Source organism: Spermophilus citellus (genome assembly GCF_964194105.1).
Source record: "Spermophilus citellus genome assembly, chromosome: 13".
Taxonomy (NCBI): domain Eukaryota; kingdom Metazoa; phylum Chordata; class Mammalia; order Rodentia; family Sciuridae; genus Spermophilus; species Spermophilus citellus.
Genome location: NC_138193.1, coordinates 25,149,410 through 25,167,786, shown reverse-complemented (window position 1 = coordinate 25,167,786; position 18,377 = coordinate 25,149,410). Strand labels below are relative to the sequence as shown.

General features: G+C 50.6%; 2 protein-coding genes across 8 annotated transcripts in view; one reads left to right on the top strand and one right to left on the bottom strand.

Annotated features, from left to right (window-relative positions):
• Positions 1 to 7,672, bottom strand: part of ELMOD3 (ELMO domain containing 3) — a 21,699-nt gene extending 14,027 nt beyond the window's left edge. For all 3 annotated transcript variants that reach the window (XM_081264797.1, XM_081264798.1, XM_081264799.1), the window contains exons 1-4: positions 7,164 to 7,672; positions 6,713 to 6,992; positions 3,055 to 3,132; positions 2,442 to 2,511 (exon numbers count right to left, since the gene is read on the bottom strand). In XM_081264797.1, coding sequence (XP_081120923.1) covers positions 2,442 to 2,511; positions 3,055 to 3,132; positions 6,713 to 6,766 — 202 coding nt within the window. In that variant the 5' untranslated portion in view covers positions 6,767 to 6,992; positions 7,164 to 7,672. The remainder of the gene's footprint in view (positions 1 to 2,441; positions 2,512 to 3,054; positions 3,133 to 6,712; positions 6,993 to 7,163) is intronic.
• RETSAT (retinol saturase) lies at positions 7,670 to 18,377 on the top strand. 5 transcript variants are annotated; one of them, XM_081264790.1, is made up of 11 exons: positions 7,670 to 8,184; positions 9,638 to 9,820; positions 10,060 to 10,301; positions 11,404 to 11,479; positions 11,977 to 12,255; positions 13,281 to 13,400; positions 16,319 to 16,457; positions 16,776 to 16,885; positions 16,963 to 17,129; positions 17,220 to 17,379; positions 17,500 to 18,377. In XM_081264790.1, the coding sequence occupies exons 1-11, from the start codon at positions 8,013 to 8,015 to the stop codon at positions 17,637 to 17,639; spliced, it is 1,788 nt and encodes a 595-aa protein (XP_081120916.1). In that variant the 5' UTR covers positions 7,670 to 8,012; the 3' UTR covers positions 17,640 to 18,377. The 5 variants fall into 5 exon arrangements, with proteins under 5 accessions (XP_081120916.1, XP_081120915.1, XP_081120914.1 ...); XM_081264789.1 differs by having other exon boundaries at positions 11,404 to 11,605; positions 11,977 to 12,174; XM_081264788.1 differs by having other exon boundaries at positions 11,404 to 11,605.

Genomic DNA, 18,377 nt, shown 5'->3' with positions numbered 1-18,377 from the left:
CAAACAAAGATGTTGTGTCTGCTGAAAACTAAAATAATAAATATTAAAAAATTATCTCTCTCTCTCTTAAAAAAAAAAGAAATGGTAACATGCCTTGGAAGCTTTAAAAAAAAAGAATACAAACAACAATAAATTTGATGAGGATGTGGGGGCGAAGGCACAGTCATACATTGCTGATGGGACTGCAAATTGGTGCAACCAATCTTGAAAGCAGTTATGGGGATTCCTTGGAAAACTTGGAATGCAACCACCATTTGACCCAGCTATCCCACTCCTTGGTTTATATCCAAAGGACTTAAAATCCACATACTATAGTAACGCAGCTATATCAATGTTCATAGCAGCTTAATTCACAATAGCTAAACTGTGGAAACAAACTAGATGCCCTTCAATAGAAGAATGGGTAAAGAAACTGTGATATATATACACAATGGAATATTACTCAGCGTTAAAAGAGAATAAAATTATATTTTCAGGTAAATGGATGGAGTTGGAGAATATCATGCTAAGGGAAATAAGCCAATCCTAAAAAACCAAAGGATGAATGTTCTGATAAGTGGATGCTGATCCATAATGGGGGCTGGGCATGGGAAAAATGGAGGAACTGTGATTGGGCAAAGGGGAGGGGAGGAGATGAGGAGGCATGAGGGCAGGAAAGATGGTGGAATGAGATGGACATTATTACCCTAGGTACATGTGTGACTACACATATGGTGCAACGCTACATTGTGTACAACCAGAGAAATGAAAAGTTGTGCTAATATTGTGTACAATGAATCAAAATGCATTTTGCTGTCATATATACCTAATTAGGAAAAAAACAAAACAAAAATTGCCTTTAGCATGCAGGGCCCCTGGGAGATCAAATGAGGGACAAAGTGGCCAGAAAGGGAGAAGTGGAACAACCACAAGGAATGCCTATGATCTAAGCGAATGTCCCCACCTTTATCCCCACCTTCCTGTGGCTGTGATTCTTCATTCTCAGACCTTCACCTCCAAGCACTGACATCAATCTTTCACTCTGTGTTCCCTCACCCATAAATGCTTCACCAAAGCCTGTGTGCAAGGAGTAGAGAGCTCAGCAGCAAAGGGGTAAGGATTTGCTGTCACCACAGGTTAGACAACAGGAAGTACTAGCTTTTGGCTAGCAGTGTCAAGGGCTGGGATGCAGCTCATTGGTAGAGCACCTGGCTGGCATGGGTGAAGCCCTAGGTTCCATCCCAACCCTGGGGGAAAACCAAAAACACGCACTGAAACCCACTAGAGATACCAGCCTACAAACTGGAGACAACACCCAAACCACTTAAGAGCTTTTCCTGTCCTCTTAGAGACCCTCCTGCTTCCAGAGAAAATTCTGACTAACAGAAGACCACAGGGCAAAGAGCAGACCTTTAGGGAATTGGTTCAGCTTAGATTAGTACAGGTGCTTTTCCTTTTGAAGTGTCTGCTTTATTTTGCCTCTCTTCCATGTATTCATAAGTGAAACAAAATTGTTGATTTAGTCATCCTGTTTAACTGAAATTAGCTAAGAACAATATGAAAAACTTTTAAAATATGATAAAAAGTATCTGGCACAAAAAATTTAAGTATAAAATATTTGGCATTTAAGGCAAAAGTTATTTACTAATGTTGGGTTTGTCACCATACAGTATGGATGATATTCTATTAAGAGAACTTTGTAGATGCCCAAATAATTTTTCTACATTACAATATTTATAAAAGCTCCATATTTCTGGAGGTTATATTTTAGTGTATAAGACTTAAAGTTAACAATACATACCAATGAGTACTTACCAATCCATATTTTTTTGTATAAAGCACTTTATCTACATTATCTCACTTAATCCTTACAAAACTCCCATCATACATATTCTTACACAATCTGTTCATTTTTTCTTTCTTTTCTGCAGTGCTGGGCCTCTTGCAAATTAGGCTCTACCACTGAGCCACCGCCCACCCCCACCTCCATTAGAGGAAAGGATTAGAAAGGTTAAGTGATTTCCTCCAGGTTATGTAGGTGAGAGAGCCAGAATTTAAACCAGACATATGACTCCACAATGGCTGCTTCTGAGCTAGTGAGGATCTCTCTCCTTAATAAATCAGCAAGTTGAATGAACTTTATAGAGTACAGATAAAACAGGAGACTACTCCAACGCCTTTTCACAAATGTGGACTCATCTTTGTACTATCCCTTTGAGGATGAGAGAGATCAATATTTCTACTCTAGACAGAGATTACATGATTTTCCCAGAGGCACACAGTGAACTAGTAGCAGAGAAACTCACTCCTGATCCAGTGTTGATTCTAATTATCCTTGAGGAACATAAATCCACAAAATTCTGAAGGATAAAGAATATAAGAAATTCCAATGATAAATGATAGATCCATACAAGGTCTGGCTTAGGCTCCACCCCGACTCCAGGGCCCCGAGAAGTCCTTACCACCTGGCTCCCATCCATAAGTTTCTGCCGTCAGGGCCCGGAGAACATCATGAGTCTTCAACGCTGAGATCTGTGGGGCAGGTCACCTTTAGAGACAGGGCAGAATCCATGTGCCCCATACACACAAATATTTCCCACCCACTTGCACTGAATATCCTTGAAACTGGAGGCCAGAGGCTCTGGTGATCCACTGATAGGTGGATTAAGTTTTTTTGTTTTGGGGGTAGGGGGTGCATGCTGGGGATTGAACTCCCATAGCCCCAAAGTCTATTTTAAAGGAGTGCCTGGAAAGCTCCAATTACAATGTGGAAGCTGGGCAATGTGGGGACAAGTGCATGTGTTCTTTGACAGCGAATGAACAGACATTCACACAACACCTTGAGACCACAGAGTGCCTTTGTACTGCACTGCCTTACACTCTGCTTCCTACAACAGCTACCTTACTAGACAGAAGTAATGTGGTTTATCTGCACCCCCACCCCCACTGTGAGCCCCTGGAGGGCAGAACCTATGCCAGCCCATGTCCCCAGTGCCCAGCACAGCACTGGCCTATAAAGCAGCATGGAGCAAAGGCCTGTGCTGGCAGGAGGCACTGAGCGTGGGTAATACGTACAGGAATTCCTCTGAAGTCCACGAGAGCACCACCATTCTTGTCATGAGCCGCAGAACGCTCAGGAGATATTCTTTTAACCTGTGAGACAGGCCAGGGTCAATCTCCTAGGACATAACAGTTCCCCAAGGACCACAGTTTAAATGCTGCACCTTTACCAAGAATCACAAAAGACATGAACTCCAGGGAACCGTCATGAAGAACTTCTATTTAATATGGTGTGAAGAAAAACTGCAGGCTGGGGAGATAGTGTGGTGGAAGAGCTCTTGCCTACTGTGGGCAAGGTCCAGGTTTGAGCCCCAATAGCATGAAGAAGAAGAAGAAGGAGGAGGAGGAGGAGGAGGAGGAGGAGGAGGAGGAAGGGAGGAAGGGGGAGGGGGGGAGGAGGAGGGGGAGGAGGAGGAGAAGAAGGAAGAGGAGGAGGAAGAGGAGGAGGAGAAGAAGAAGACGAGGACGATGGCGACAGCGGCGGTGGCAGCAGTGGCTAGGTGCTGTGGTGCACACCTGTAATCCCACCAGCTTGTGAGGCTAAGGCAGAAAGATTTGAGTTCAAAGCCAGCCTCAGCAACAGCAAGGTGCTAAGCAAAATACAAAATAGGGCTGGTGATGTGGCTCAATGATTGAGTGCCTCTGAGTTTAATCCTTGGTATCAAAAAAAAAAAAATCAAAAAACAACAACAAAACAAAACAAAACAACCCTCAAAACTAAACTCAGCTGAAAAAGGCAAAGGATTTGGACATTTTACACAAAAGGAAACGTGTCATCCTTAAACATGAACAAATGTTCAAATTTCCGCATGAGAAAAATGCCAACTAAAACTCTAGAGATAATGCTGCAGTTGTCAGATTATCAAAGGTCAGAGTGTGAGAGCTGGAGCTCAGCGATACAGCCCTTGCATAGCATGTGGAAGGCCCTAGGTTTAGTTTCTAGCCCAGCCACTGCCCTCAAAACGAACAACCAACCAGCCAACAAAAAAGTCTGCTAAGACTGTTGGCTAGAGCGCCCACACAGGGAAGTTGATGACACTGATCAGACCACACACCACACACCTCGGCTTGGCACCTGCATTCTAGTGCCTCATGCACCAGACACTCATCCCTGTGCAAAACAACATGTACCTTGACAGTGTCACTCATTGCAGCACCGTTCATAACAGTAAGGGCCTGAAAGACCCTCAGAGTCCACCAATGCACTGATTAAGACACCTACTGCCCAGGAATCCAGTGACACATGCAAGGCTGTGAAGGAGGAGGAGGATGCCTGGTGTGGCCATCTCCATGGCTTCTCAAGGAAAGGCAGAGCAGAGCGTGCAGGTCACCTCGCCACTGTCTTGATAAACCCATAAGCACCTCTGAATGACTATGTCCTGAGTTACACCCCAGGAGGCAGATAGATCCATACAAGCAGGAAAACCAAGTAGTGGGGGACAAAGATGGAAGCTAGTTTTCACTATATGTATATCCCCTGTAATATTTAGATTCGAACCACATGAATGTTTTCTCTAAATTAAAGAAAAAACAGTAATTAAAAGAAAACAATTAACAAAGAAATCAACACTTATGTCAAGGCCCTGAAATCCTAAATTATCCTGTTACTCTAACCCTCCTGTTAATTTTTGGTAACTGGGCTGGGGATGTGGCTCAAGCGGTAGTGCGCTCGCCTGGCATGAGTGCGGCCCAGGTTTGATCCTCAGCACCACATACAAACAAAAATGTTGTGTCCACCAAAAACTAAAAAATAAATATTAAAATTCTCTCCACCCCCCCCCTCTTTAAAAAAAAAATTTTTTTTTTTTTTTTTTTGGTAACTAACACTTCTTACACACAGCTTTGACTTCTTTATGTCCTGGAAGCAAGAATGACAGCCCAGGCTTCTCACCCTCGAGACACCATGCATTCTCCCTTGAATGTGTATCTATCTTCCTAAATAAACTCGTGTCTACGCCTTTATTTTTATTTTTTTAAAGATATTTTAGGGCTGGGGATGTGGCTCAAGTGGTAGCGCGCTCGCCTGGCATGCGTGCGGCCCGGGTTCGATCCTCAGCACCACATACAAACAAAGATGTTGTGCCCGCCGAAAACTAAAAAATAAAGATTAAAAAATTCTCTCTCTCTCTCTCTCTCTGTCTCTCACTCTCTTTAAAAAAAAAAGATATTTTATTAGTTGTCAGTGGCCTTTTATTTATTCCTATGTGGTGCTGAGAACTGAACCCAGTGCCTCACACATGCCAGGCAAGCCACAACCCCAGCCCTATCCCTTTAATTAAAAAAAAAAAAATGGCAACCCAGGCATATCACGGCTGACCAGAACCCCCTCCCCTCAAAACTGGCCTGTGTCCAATGTGTCACTGTCCAGAGCAACCCAGCCAACACACTTGCAGCAGTTGCTCTCCTGACCTTTGACCCTTGATCCGACTGGTTTTTGTGCAGAATGTACCCCACCTCTGCCTTCTGTATCCCCTCCAGCTGGGTTCTACTTCCTCAGTGGCCTGCTTCACCAACTGGGGCTATAATGGTGCCTCACTTCTCCTCTGGCCCTTGCACAGAACACAAAGTTCCCAGTAAAAGGCCCATACAGGGATCTTCTCTTACATTTCTTTGATGCTTCCCTGCCATCCTGCCCTCCTTTTTTTTTTTTTTTTTTGAATTAGGGACTGAACCCAGGGATGCTTAGCCACTGAGCTACATCTCCAGCTCTTTTTGAAACAAGACCTTACTAAGTGGATGAGGCTATCCTTGAACTTACGACCCTCCTGCCTGAGCCTCTTGAGTTGCTGGGATTATAGGTGTGCGCCATTGTGTCTGATCCCACACCTCTTAACACAGCACAAAGGTATGAAATATGTAACTAAATTTTTTTCTTCAAATTTTGCTTCACTTAAATAAATAAAGATAAAAAAAAAAGAAATCTTGCTTCAAAAAAATTTTGTGATTCATGATGCTAAACAACTCCCTGCAGGAGTCTACATACCCAGGATTCACCCTGTCCTTTCCCCTCTACACTTTAGGTATCTCTATGTCCAGAGACCTCTTTCTGGAAGAACAGCTCATCTGTCTTCCTACAGTGGGGAAACTTTCCTAGATTTTCAAAGCAAAACTGTGTCCTTGTTCTGGCCACTGAATCCCACAAGCTAAATTGAAGACCATTTCTTCTGGAGGTAAGGTGGAAGGAAAGGTACAGAATGCAGGATTCGCTGTCAAGCCCAAGAAAGATACAGCACAGTGAACCAAGAGGCCTGAGGATAATCAGGCAAGCGGTGTTTGACAGGGAGGAGGACAGTAAGGTATGTCATACTGATGAGCTGCAGACTTCTTGGGTGATTTCTCAATGAAATTTTCTCCCAACCCAAGCAAACAAAAATAAACTTTCATAAGCCACTTAGAAATCAAGTTTTCAGGAAAGGCAGATGATGCAGAGGTGAACAGAATCTCCTTTTCTGTGGTGCTGGAGAGGGAACCCTGGGCCTCCTGCATACTAGTTTAGCACTCTGTCACTGATCAACACCCCAGCCCAGGATCTCCTTTAACAGGACAAAAAAGCTATGAGATTTTTTTTTCCTAAGTATTTCTAAAACTTCACATTCTTTTGATATCTTGTCTTCTTCTTATTATTAACAACGTATCTGTAACCGACATCTTCTTTCCCCAAAGGCATGCTTACCTGCCCGTCTTTTAATTCTTTTTCATTATAGAAAGAGCAAAATTTTTCATTCATGACTCAAAATCATTTGTTCACGCGAGCTTTGTCTTGGGCTCAAAAAGGGGTTCCCGGAGGTCTGATGATGCTACAGGACAGCCAGAGGTCCGCCGGTTCTACCTTGGCCCTCCTCCCTGCGCTCATTCAGACCCGAAGGAAGAAAACAGTCCCACTGTGCCATCACCAGGGCATCGCTGGTTTCTGTGAGTCCTGAAGAAGTCTCTGAGGCTATGACGCCTCGGCTCTGCAAAACACAGAAGAGAAAGCTAGCCTCTTGGTTCAGTTATGCCTCTACTGAGAAAAAAAGAGACTTAAAATCTTTAAGCAGATGTGAATTTATTCTGAATAAATGAGCCGCCGTGGCCAGAGGCAGCCTCCTACGACCCGGGCCACCGGTGGAGAGGCGGGGACAGACCTCAGCGCGCGGAGGGCGGCGACACGGCTCTGGGCTGGGGTGACTTCAGGACCTGCGGCTCTGGGGACCGGGCCAGCTAACCCGGGAGCGGAGCGCGGGCGGCCCCGGCTCTGAGCCTCAGCTTTGCTTCGTTCCCAGCACGGGTCACGTCGGGGCTGACAAAGCCTGGTCCGGCCCCCGGGGAGGTGGACTGTCCAAAGCAGCCACGACCAACTGCGGCACGCCCTGCACCACCGCGGTCACCTCACGGCGCCGACCTCAGGCGTGACTGGACGTCGCGGACGCCCATCGCACGGCCCGTAGGAACTCGGCTAGTCCCCTAGGCCCGCGCCGCGGGGCGGATTCGCTCCCTGGCCTGCAGGCGGCGGTACCCGGGGCGGGTCGCCCTGCGGTGCGCCGCGGAGGGCCCTGGCAGGCGGCTCACGGCGCCCTCGGCCAGCCCGCCTGGTCGGGCTCGGCGTCTGCTCGCGGGCGGCGGGCCCTGGCCTCGGTCCCCGAGCCCGTCGGCTCCGGCCTCGGTCAGGGTGCGCGCCTCCCGGCCGTGCGCGGCCCCGCGGCCCGGCCTCCTTTCAGCGCCGCCCGTTCACCGGGGTCCGCGCGCCCCAAGCGGCGCCCTCGGTCTGCTCCGCGCAGGCGCACGCCGCTTCGGCTGTGAGCCGCCCTTCCGGGCAAGCGGCGAGCTCGGCGCGCGGCCAGGCCTGTACCGGGGGCCGGAAGTCCAACCCGCGCTGGGAGCCTGCTTCGCGTGGGCGTGGTCAGAGCCGCCTCAGTCCCGGGACCCGAGGGCGGCGCGACCCGCCCTAAAAGCTGTGCGCTTCGTTTCCGCACAGACTTCTGTGAGCCGTCGGGATGTGGCTCTCCCTGGTGCTGCTATTGGTGCTGCTGCTGCTCGCGGGCGTCCGCGGTGTCTACTTGGGGCTGTTCGCCGGGCGCTCCCCGAACCCCTTCTCGCAGGACGTCAAGCGGCCGCCCGCGCCCCTGGTGACCGACAAGGAGGCCAGGAAAAGGGTTCTTAAGCAAGGTCAGCCGGACCAGGGGTCTGCGCTGCGCTCGGCGGCCTCGCGACCTGGGCTGGCTTCAGTTTCCCCGTGATAAAGTGCCGGGAGGCTTCCTTGGAGTGGGGCCCGTTTTCGTGGGTGCGCGGTGATGACTTTGCCCTTGCAAGCCCGGAAGCTGCTGCCCGAGGACTTGTCCTTGTCTTGGCACTGCCTAGGGCTTGTGATGGCCGGCGATGCCTTGCCCTGCGTCCTTTCTGACCCAGTGCGGGCTCGCACAGAAACCTCTCCCCTTTGCAAGAGAAAATGGCTTTTGCAGGCCAAGGGATTGGACGGGGTAGGCATGGCCCCAGCTTATAGAACTGAGTCTGGATTCTGAACTTGGGGGGAGGCTCAACAGGGTTTCTCAGCTCTGAACCCACTGCTCTAGTCCACCAGCACCTGCATTCGTCGTGAAACTCAAGTGGGGATACCTGCAAGGTTAGAGAGAGTTTCGATGGAAAAAATAAGCAAAAAACAAAACGAACAAAACCCCCCCAAAATATTGTTTGATCTCCAATGGCGCTCTTGCTTATAGATTTTTTTTTCCCTCTGCGACCAAACTTGCTATAGTCAGACAATACTTTTTGTCTTTCTTTCCTTTGTGTGTGTGTGTGTGTTCGTGTGTGTGGGAGGGTAGTAGGATTAAATTTAGGCTTTACATGCTAGGCAACTGCTGTACTACTGAGCTACATACCCAGCCCTTTGTACTTTATATGGCCTGGAACTTGTGATCCTTCTGCTTCAACCTCTTGGTTAGCTGTGATTACAGTTGTGCATTGCTGTGCCTGGCACTAGGCACGATTTTTAGATTAGATGTATATGCAAGTGCCCATTAGCACAAATTGTTCCTCTTAAGGTGTTCCCCTCTCCTTCCCAGTGTAGGAGGTGGTGCTGTGATTTCTCAGAGCAGTAGGCTCTGGGCATTACTGTCCTGCTGAGCCTCTGAATCAGGATCTGGAAGAACCACATGCATGCTAGATGCTCTGGTGGCATTTGCAGACCCTACATCATCCGAAGAAACCCAGCTTGTGAATGGCTGGTTCCAGCCTGCCCTCTAGCATTCTCCCCATCCCCCACTCCATTTTCTTTCTTTCCTGGCTCTTGCTTCCTCAGAAGTGTCTACACTGAGGTGTATCCACCTGTTATCCTCTTTCTCCTTTTGTTTCTGTAGTTAACTGATTTCTACTTTCTTTCAAAGTTGTAAAAATCCACAGGTATGTAGTGGTTGTGGTTAAATTAGTTCAGACAATGCAAATCACTGGCTGGTTATGAGTATTCCTAGGTGAATTTAGAAACCTTAGTCAACAGCAACATGGTAAACCGCTCTAAGTTTTCTTGCAGTCCAAGCTAGAGGAGTCTTCTTTGGTTTCTCTGTCTTTGCCATTTTCCTGCCCCTGTCTGAGAAGCCCACCCTCTTCCTCCTCCCTTCTGCTGCAGTTTTCTCAGCAAGTCAAGTGCCAGAGAACCTGGATGTGGTGGTGATTGGCAGTGGCATTGGGGGCCTGGCTGCAGCTGCGATTCTGGCGAAAGCTGGCAAGCGAGTCCTGGTCTTGGAGCAGCACACCAAGGCAGGGGGCTGTTGTCACACCTTTGGCAAAAATGGCCTTGAGTTTGACACAGGTGAGGCTTGTGTGGAACAGGGCTGGGATCAGTGCTTGGGGGACACATTTCTCTGTCCTGCAGGTGCCATCTTCTTTCTGGGAACGACTTTCCTTGTCTGACAGCCATACCATCTGATGTGGGTCTGCTCTGCCACCTCTCTGCAGGAAGGAGGGGCAGCGGTTCTGGTCCATCTTTTCCCCTTCCCAAGGCTCAGTCCCATTATCCCTGAGCTACCTTGTCTTTCCACCTCTCAACAGGGATCCATTATATTGGACACATGGAGGAGGGCACCTTTGGCCGCTTTATCTTGGACCAGATTACTGAAGGGCAGCTGGACTGGGCTTCTCTGTCCTCGCCTTTTGACACAGTGGTACTAGACAGGCCCAGTGGCCGAAAGGAGTTCCCCATGTACAGTGGGAAGAAAGCATACATTGAAGGCCTCAAGGAGAAGTTTCCCCAGGAAAAAGATGTCATTGACAAGTACATAAAGCTGGTGAAGGTAACTTGGACTTGCTCAGGACCCAGTTCATTCCCAAGACTGATCTTCCTCATTAGTGGAGTACCTGAGCAGGGGAGTGGCTGGAGTGGGTAGCCCCAAGGGCCAGGAGGAGGGCTCATGGATGCCACTCCCACTCTGGCCTCTGGAGGGTACTTTGCTCTCCTGGCTATGCTGCCTTGCAGGTGATAGATCTCTACTCCTTTTTATTTCTTCTAAGACCAGGTGGGATTTCTGAAAAGGAATTTGACCAGGAAATTTATAAGCAGAAAAACCTCATCTGAGTGTGCAGGAAGGGAATATTTAGAGTACAGAGTCCCCCAACCCAATTCAGGCTGGGTGCAGTGGTGCATACTAATAACTCCAGCTATGGTGCTGGGGAACAGAGGCAGGAGGATCCCCTGTTCAAGATCAGCCTGGGCAACTTAGCAAGACCTGTCATTTGTTTATTTATATATATTTATTTATACATACATAAATACTGGGCAGAGGTACTCTACCACTGAGCTACATCCCCAGCCCTTTTTATTTTTTATTTTGAGTCTGGGTCTTGCTAAGTTTCCCAGGCTGGCCTCAAACTTGCAGTCCTCTGGCCTAAACATCTAGAATTGCAGTGATTACAGGCATGTGCCTCACTGAGATCTTGTCTCAAAATGGAAAAGCCCTAGGGTGTAGCTCAGTGATAGAGCACCTCTGGGTTCAATCCTTAGCACTGCAAACACACAAAAAACAAAATTAAAGACTTGAAGCAGGGCATGATAGCACATGCCTGTAATCCCAGTGGCTAGGGAGACTGAGGCAGGAGGATCACTGGTTCAAAGCCAGCCTCAGCAAAAGTGAGGCACTAAGGAACTCAGTGAGACCCTAACTCTAAGAAAAATATAAAATAGGGCTGAGGATATGGTTCAGTAGTTGAGTGTCCCTGTGTTCAATTCCTGCTACCAAAAATAAATATTTTTAAAGTAAATTAAAACTAAAGTCCAAATTCAGCAATGTTCAACGAAGGGTAAGTGTTGCTGGCCCTCAGCCGGTGCAAGCTATTGGAAGGGACGGTGTGTCAACTGTCCCAGAGTAAGGCCGTTCCCACACTTGTCTTCTTTCCCAGGTGGTAGCCGATGGAGCCATTCACGCCATCTTGCTGAAGTTCCTCCCATTGCGCATGGCCCAGCTCCTCAGCAAGTGTGGGCTGCTGACTCGGTTCTCTCCATTCCTGCATGCGTCCACCCAGAGCCTGGCTGAGGTCCTGCAGCATCTGGGGGCCTCCCCTGAGCTCCAGGCCGTGCTCAGCTACATTTTCCCCACCTATGGTGTGTGCTGGCTGCAGGCTGTGCTCCCTCCTTCTGGCCTCTGTCTTCTTCCTGAATCTGCCTGGCTGACAAACGGACCAGAATGGCCTGGCCCTCTGCAGCTTGTGCCGCTGCGCAAGTCCCCTTCAACCATTTCCTGGGTGATTTTTCTGTTAGCCAACACCAGGCTCCTGGTGTTGGTGACATGTAGTTTGCAGGCAGTACCTTCTTACTGGACCCTAGGTTGTAAGGCTCCCGGTGGGATGGAGATGGCTCCTGCGGTGGCCCTAGCCCCTAGGAGCCTTGGGTCCTGTGATGGACTCTGGTGGTGTGTTGCTCCTTTCTGAGTGGTCCTGGTACCTGTTCATAACCCTCCTCCCCTCTTCCTGTAGGTGTGACCCCCAGCCGTACCACCTTTTCCATGCATGCTCTGCTGGTCAACCACTACCTACAGGGGGCCTTTTATCCCCGAGGGGGTTCCAGTGAAATCGCCTTTCATATCATTCCTGTGATTAAGCAAGCCGGGGGTGCTGTCCTCACAAAGGCCACTGTGCAGACTGTGTTGTTGGACTCAGCTGGGAAAGCCTGTGGTGAGAGCTGTGCTGTGGGCTCTGGGGTCCCCGAGGGCAGAAGGCACAGAGGAACCCACCTTCTGCAGGCTGAGGGGCCAGGTGTGCTGCAGAGTGTGGCGGGTAGCAGAGTGATGAGTCTGGCATGAAAAGGGCCACGTGGGCTCCAAAGAGCCATTCTGAATTATTTATTTATTTATTTATTTAAAAGAGAGAGTGAGAGAGGGGGGAGAGAGAGAGAGAGAGAGAGAGAGAGAGAGAGAGAGAATTTTTTTAAATATTTATTTTTTAGTTCTCGGCGGACACAACATCTTTGTTGGTATGTGGTGCTGAGGATCGAACCCGGGCCGCACGCATGCCAGGCGAGCGTGCTACCGCTTGAGCCACATCCCCAGCCCCTGAATTATTTATTTGACACATAAAAATATTTATCCAGTGTTCTGTGACCACCTTCTTGATTGTAGGGGCTGTCATTTTCTCTTGGTGGTACTGGGGACTGAACCCAGGGCTTTGTGCCTGCTATGCAAGTGCGCTACTCTGAGCTATGTCCTTAGCCCAAGGCTGTATATTCTTTATGTTTTTTTTTTTGTTGTTGTTTTTTTTTTGAGTCAAGATCTCACAGTGTTGCCTTTAGTGGGCTCAAACTTGCCGTCCAGCAGCCAGGACAGCAGTTGTTTGTCTTCACATCTTCAGAACCTGCTGGGTGACTGATGGTGGGCTGCTGAGCAGCAGGTGTCAGGGTGTCAGCTGTGGGCCTAGTTCTACATAGTAGCCAAGTGAGAGGCAGAGGTGAGGCTGGACATGGAGGGACCAGATCACAAGGCTCAGAGGAGGTGTCAGTGGGGAGTGTTTAGGGCACTTGCCTCCAGTAGCAGTGAAGGGGTCTGGGAGTTGGTGTGCTGGGGATTGGTGGGGTCTCGGCCACAGGAAAGCTAATCTGCCGTGTGGAGGGAGCCAGGCAGGTCAGCACAGAAGCGACTGTGGCAGAGGTGGAAAGCTTGTGGTCACCTCCCTGCCTGGCCCTCAGCAGGCTAGACTCCCACGTCTGAGGAGATGGAGTGTAGGCCAGACCTGTCGAGGTCTCCTCCTGGAGCTCACAGAGCCTCAGCCAAGCTCCTGTGCTGCAGGTGTCCGTGTGAAGAAGGGACAAGAGCTGGTGGATATCTACTGCCCCACTGTGGTCTCCAACGCAGGCCTGTTCAACACCTATAAGCAACTACTGCCGGAGAGTGCCCGCTGTCTGTCAGGTATGGCTGCTCTGCTGCTCCAGGCTCTGGCATGGACATGCTCAGCCTGGTGACGCCCCTCTCTGTCTCAGCAGGTAAGTACTCTGAGCTGTAGCATCATCCCCATGTCTGTGGCTGGGGAGGTGGAGGCCCTGACAGGGGACCGACCCCCTCCCTCTGCCGCCCAGCCAAGTGCCAGAGCCGTGAGGAGCCTGGTCTCAGAGGGAGAGCCAAGCTCTGGGGCACTCCCTGCAGGGCCGGGATGTGTGGAGTGCTGAGATGGGAAGTCACGTCAGGACAGCATGTGACTTGCAGCTTGGTGCGACATAGGGAATGGAGGTTGCTGGCCAGAGGGGACAAGTCACTCAGGAGGGATGACAAAGGCCTCTGGCAGGGGCAAGAGGTGGGAAGGACAGAGCGGCCCTGACTGGCTGGGATGGAGTTCGTGGCGGTGGGGAGGGGGCTGTCCACTCTAGGGTTGTGCTAGGGAGGCTAAGCAGTGGTTTGGCAGAACAGTGTGGTCCTGGGTCTCCTGGGGAGGGCAGCGGGGGGGGTGATAGCTGTACTGTCTCTAAGAGTTAAAGTGGCGTGCAGCTTTCTGTCACTGTGATAAAATACCTGAGGTGATCAATTTAAAAAGAGAAAAGGATCTGCTTTGCCTCATGGTTTCAGAGGCTTCATCTGTGTCAGTTGGCCCAGTTGTTTTAGGCCTGTGGTGGCACAGGATGTCACATTGTGGGGTGTGTGTGGGGGAGAACTGTCCACCTCATGGCTGCCAGGAACCAGAGAGAGAGAAAAGGCCGGGCATGGTGGTGCACACCTGCAGTCCTAGCAACTTGGGAGGCGAGGCAGGAGGATGGGAAGTTTGAGGCCAGCCTCAGCAATTTAGCAAGGCCCTAAGTGACTTAGTGAGACCCTGTCTCAAAACAAAATATAAAAAGGGCTGTGGAAGGGCTGGGGCTGTGGCTCAGTGGCAGAGAGCTTGCCTAGCATGTGTGAGGCATTGGGTTCGATTCTCAGCACCATAAAAATAAAATGAATAAAATAAAGTTTGTCAACATCTAAAATAATAATAATATAAAAAAGGGGGGCTATGGATATATCTCAGTGATTAAACACTCCTGGCTGGGTTCAATCCCTAGTACCAGAAAAACAAAAACAGTGGGAAAGGGGCTGGAGTCCCATGTATGCTTCAAAGACACCCAGTGACCTAACTCCCTCCCACTGGGCCCACCTCCTCAAGGCTGAGCCACCTCCCAGTAGCACCACATACTGGTGACCAAGCCTTGGGGGATACTTATCAAAACCACAGCAGCTGGGCATGTGATCCCAGTGGCTCTGGAGGCTGAGGCAGGAGGATAGCAGGTGAAAGCCAGCCTCAGCAATTTAGCAAGGCCCTAAGCAACCTAGTGAGACCCTGTCTCAAAAAACAAAAAAAAAGTGCCAGGGATGTGGCTGAGCACCCTTGGGTCCTAAAAACCGCCACCCACAACAGATGGGTGTCACCAAGCTGGTATCTGCTGGCAGTTGTGTCTCAGGATGAATTGAGTGGGGCATGATAGGGACTGCCCAGTGCAGGGCAGCGGGGCCTGACCTGGCTGGACAGACTGGCCTTGCCTCCTCTTTTAGGACTCTGCCCTGACAGGCCCCAGGTCCCCCTGCTCCTCTCCAGGCCGCCAGCCCCATAGCAGGTCTTGCCCAAATTTATCCTAGCCCTGAACAGTCCAGGGCACACCAGCTGGCTTGGGCGCTCAGCCTCTTGGGTGCAGGGTCAGAGACTGCCCCAGATGAACCCAGTTGCCTGCTCTAGGAGCTGGGTGGTGCTTCTTCTTCCCAGCTCTTTGGGGTGGGGATTTTTTGGTATGCCTTTCAGACAGGAGCCAGATATCTGGTGGCCTCTGGGGCCGGTGGGGCCAGCTAGACCAGGAGTGGAATTGCTGGACCTGGCAGCGGATCCTTCAGGGATGGGAGGGCCTTTCTTCCACCTACAGAGGCCAGGAGACACTGGGGTGGTCCAGAGGGAAGGGTCTGGCTCCTCAGCCTCTTCCTTCCAGCTGGGGAGAGAGGGGCCTCTGGAGACAGGGGCTCTCCTCCATGCCTGCCTATACCCAACCTGGATATAGAACCTAGGTGACTGCAGCTGTGGAAGCTCACGTTCTGTGTCTCATGTGCGCCCCCAGAACTGGGTGTCCTGCCATGGCTGTCAGTAGCGCCTCCCTCTGTGTCCCTGTCCTCAGCACATGGTTCCTCCAGGAAAGCCTCTTCCCAGCAAATGGGCCTCCTGTCACTGCTGTGTGCCAGGGCTAGCTCCGCAGGGCCCAGTACATGTTAGGGCATCAGCCAATCCTTGTTCACGGAGGAGGCAGAGCAGCAGCGGTTGAGCTCTCACACAGCTGCTGGAGACAGGTCTGGAGGTAATGGCTAAGAATTGTGGGTAAATTTTCTAAAAACTGGTCTGGGATCATCTGTTGAGAGGGGAAGTCCAGTGACTTAGGTCTGGGGTGCCTTGCAGTTGAATGCTGAGCTAATGCTGTTTGACTTCCAATCACATGCACGGCCTGTCATCTTGAGGCCTTGTGACAGAGCACATGGGGACTACCACTGTTTTCATTAGATGGCTGTGTTACATACTGACAGTAAGGCTGTGACAAACTACTATTTGTGTAGTCTTTGTAAGTTGTCATCTCCTCACTTAGACTGAAGGGGTGATGGAGCAGTCAGATCCACTATCCTGCAGGTGTTGCAAACCAGTGGCAGCCAAGGGCTGGGCTCAACTGAGCAGAGCTGGAGCCTGAGGCCGTGTGTGACACAGGCAGGGGCAGGTGAACAGGCAGAAAGGCCTGGACCTTCTCCTCGCTGACAGCCAAGGAATGGGCTGCAGATGTCTGGAGCAGGGAGTGCCTGTGTCTGTCCACAGTTCCACCTGCTCTGTCCGGCAGGTGTGCAGCAACAGCTGCAGATGGTGCGGCCAGGCCTGAGCATGTTCTCTGTCTTCATCTGCCTGCGTGGGACCAAGGAGGAGTTGGGTCTGCAGTCCACCAACTACTATGTATATTTCGACATCAACATGGATAAGGTGTAAGCGTGTGCATGTGGGCATAGGGTCAGGTGGGCTGTCAACCTACGGGGACCCTGTGTGCAGTTGGGAGACAGGCATCCGCTGGGCCATCAACCCATGGGGGCCCTGTGTGCATGCGGAGACAGGTGTTGGTTGGGCTGTCAACCCACTGGGGCTTCCTGCCTGGACACTAGGATGAGCAGTCAATAGGCCATTCCAGTGTGCTCCTGGAAGGTTCACATGGCAATGTGCCCAGCCTCATCTCCAAGGAGGTACTGGGGATGAGTGGAGGCTTTGAGGTGAGGCCTGGCATTGCAGCCACACTCCTCTCCCCACAGGATGGAGCGCTACATCTCCATGCCCAGGGAGAAGGCTGTGGAACACATACCCCTCTACTTTGTTGCTTCCCCTTCAAGCAAGGACCCGACCTGGCCCGGCCGCTTCCCAGGTAGATCCATATTGTGAAGCTGCCTGGGTCAGCTGTGGGTGGGACTGCACAGCAGTAACCCCGCTCTGCATCCCTAGACCGGTCCACGCTGACTGTGCTGATACCCACCGCCTACGAGTGGTTTGAGGAGTGGCAGGAGGAGCCGCAAGGGAAGCGGAGCCACGACTATGAGACCCTCAAAAACTCCTTTGTTGAAGCCTCCATATCCGTGATCCTCAGACTGTTCCCACAGCTGGAGGGGAAGGTAGGGTGAGCACGCAGGTGGGGACCCCGTGTCCAGGAGGCAGAGCTCAGGTTGTCGGGGCTCCCACTCATGCCCTCCCTCCTGCCTTAGGTGGAGAGTGCCACGGGAGGGTCCCCACTGACCAATCAGTTCTTCCTGGCTGCTACCCGAGGGGCCACCTACGGGGCCGACCATGACCTGGACCGCCTGCATCCTTACGTGATGGCTTCCATCAGGGCCCAGAGCCCCATCCCCAACCTCTACCTGACAGGTACACTGCCCATTCTGCCAGGATCCGTGACCTTGGGCCTCCCTGGCACCCAAAGACGGGAGCCTGGCCCTCCCTCTCCTCACGTGGTGGACACTCACAGTCTGTGCTCTTGCCTCCTAGGCCAGGACATCTTCACCTGCGGGTTGATGGGAGCCCTGCAAGGGGCACTGCTGTGCAGCAGTGCCATCCTGAAGCGGAACCTATACTCAGACCTCAAGGATCTCAGCTCAAGAGTGCGGGCCCAGAAGAAGATGATGTAGTTCCTTAGGGACAATGAGTGGCCCCTGCACCTGCCCTGACCCACCTGTAATGCCTTTACTGCACTGTTAGTTCTTTGCACACAGAAAGCACTAATTGCACTGATTTCTGAACACACTTCTCCAGTGGAGCTCTTCCTTACCTCTGAGGACATGTCTTTCCTCCTCAAGTGGCCAGGCTGCTGATGTGGATAGTTTGAGGCTCAGATAGGTGGTGCTGTGGTAGAAAGTCGGTCGGGACTAGGATGTGGGCAAAGCCCAGGGATGACACCTGTAGTTTGCTGGTACATATCCAAGTTGTTCATCCCCCATGCCCCCCCCCCTTTTGATTTGGGGTATCTGTACACAATGAGATGCCTTAGGGATGGGACCTAGTTCTAAACAATTAATTTTGCAGTGCTGGTGATGGAACTCAGGGCCTTGTGTATGCCAGGCAAATGCTCTGCCACTGAGCTGCACCCCAGGCCAAAAATTGCATTCATGTTTTATATATACCTTATATACAAACCAAGAGTAATTTTATGATACTTGGAACAATTTTTTTTTGCATTTTGACTTCTTGTCACATGAGGTCACAATGGCACTCAGAAAACTTTGTAAAATCCAAGAATTCTTGATGTCAGTAAGGGATGCTCAGCCAAAGGTTAAGAAAGATACCATTTTCCCTTATTACCCGAATCACCAAGTGTCTTATTTTAGTACACTTTAATACATAATTAATAAATGTAATGGTTTCATTGC

Excerpts from the sequence above, each read along its gene's own strand:
- RETSAT (XM_081264788.1), top strand. The coding sequence starts at position 8,013 with ATGTGGCTCTCCCTGGTGCTGCTATTGGTGCTGCTGCTGCTCGCGGGC. Across the intron at positions 9,821-10,059 it reads TGGCCTTGAGTTTGACACAG|GGATCCATTATATTGGACAC; the intron begins GTGAGGCTTGTG and ends ACCTCTCAACAG. Across the intron at positions 13,401-16,318 it reads GAGTGCCCGCTGTCTGTCAG|GTGTGCAGCAACAGCTGCAG; the intron begins GTATGGCTGCTC and ends TCTGTCCGGCAG.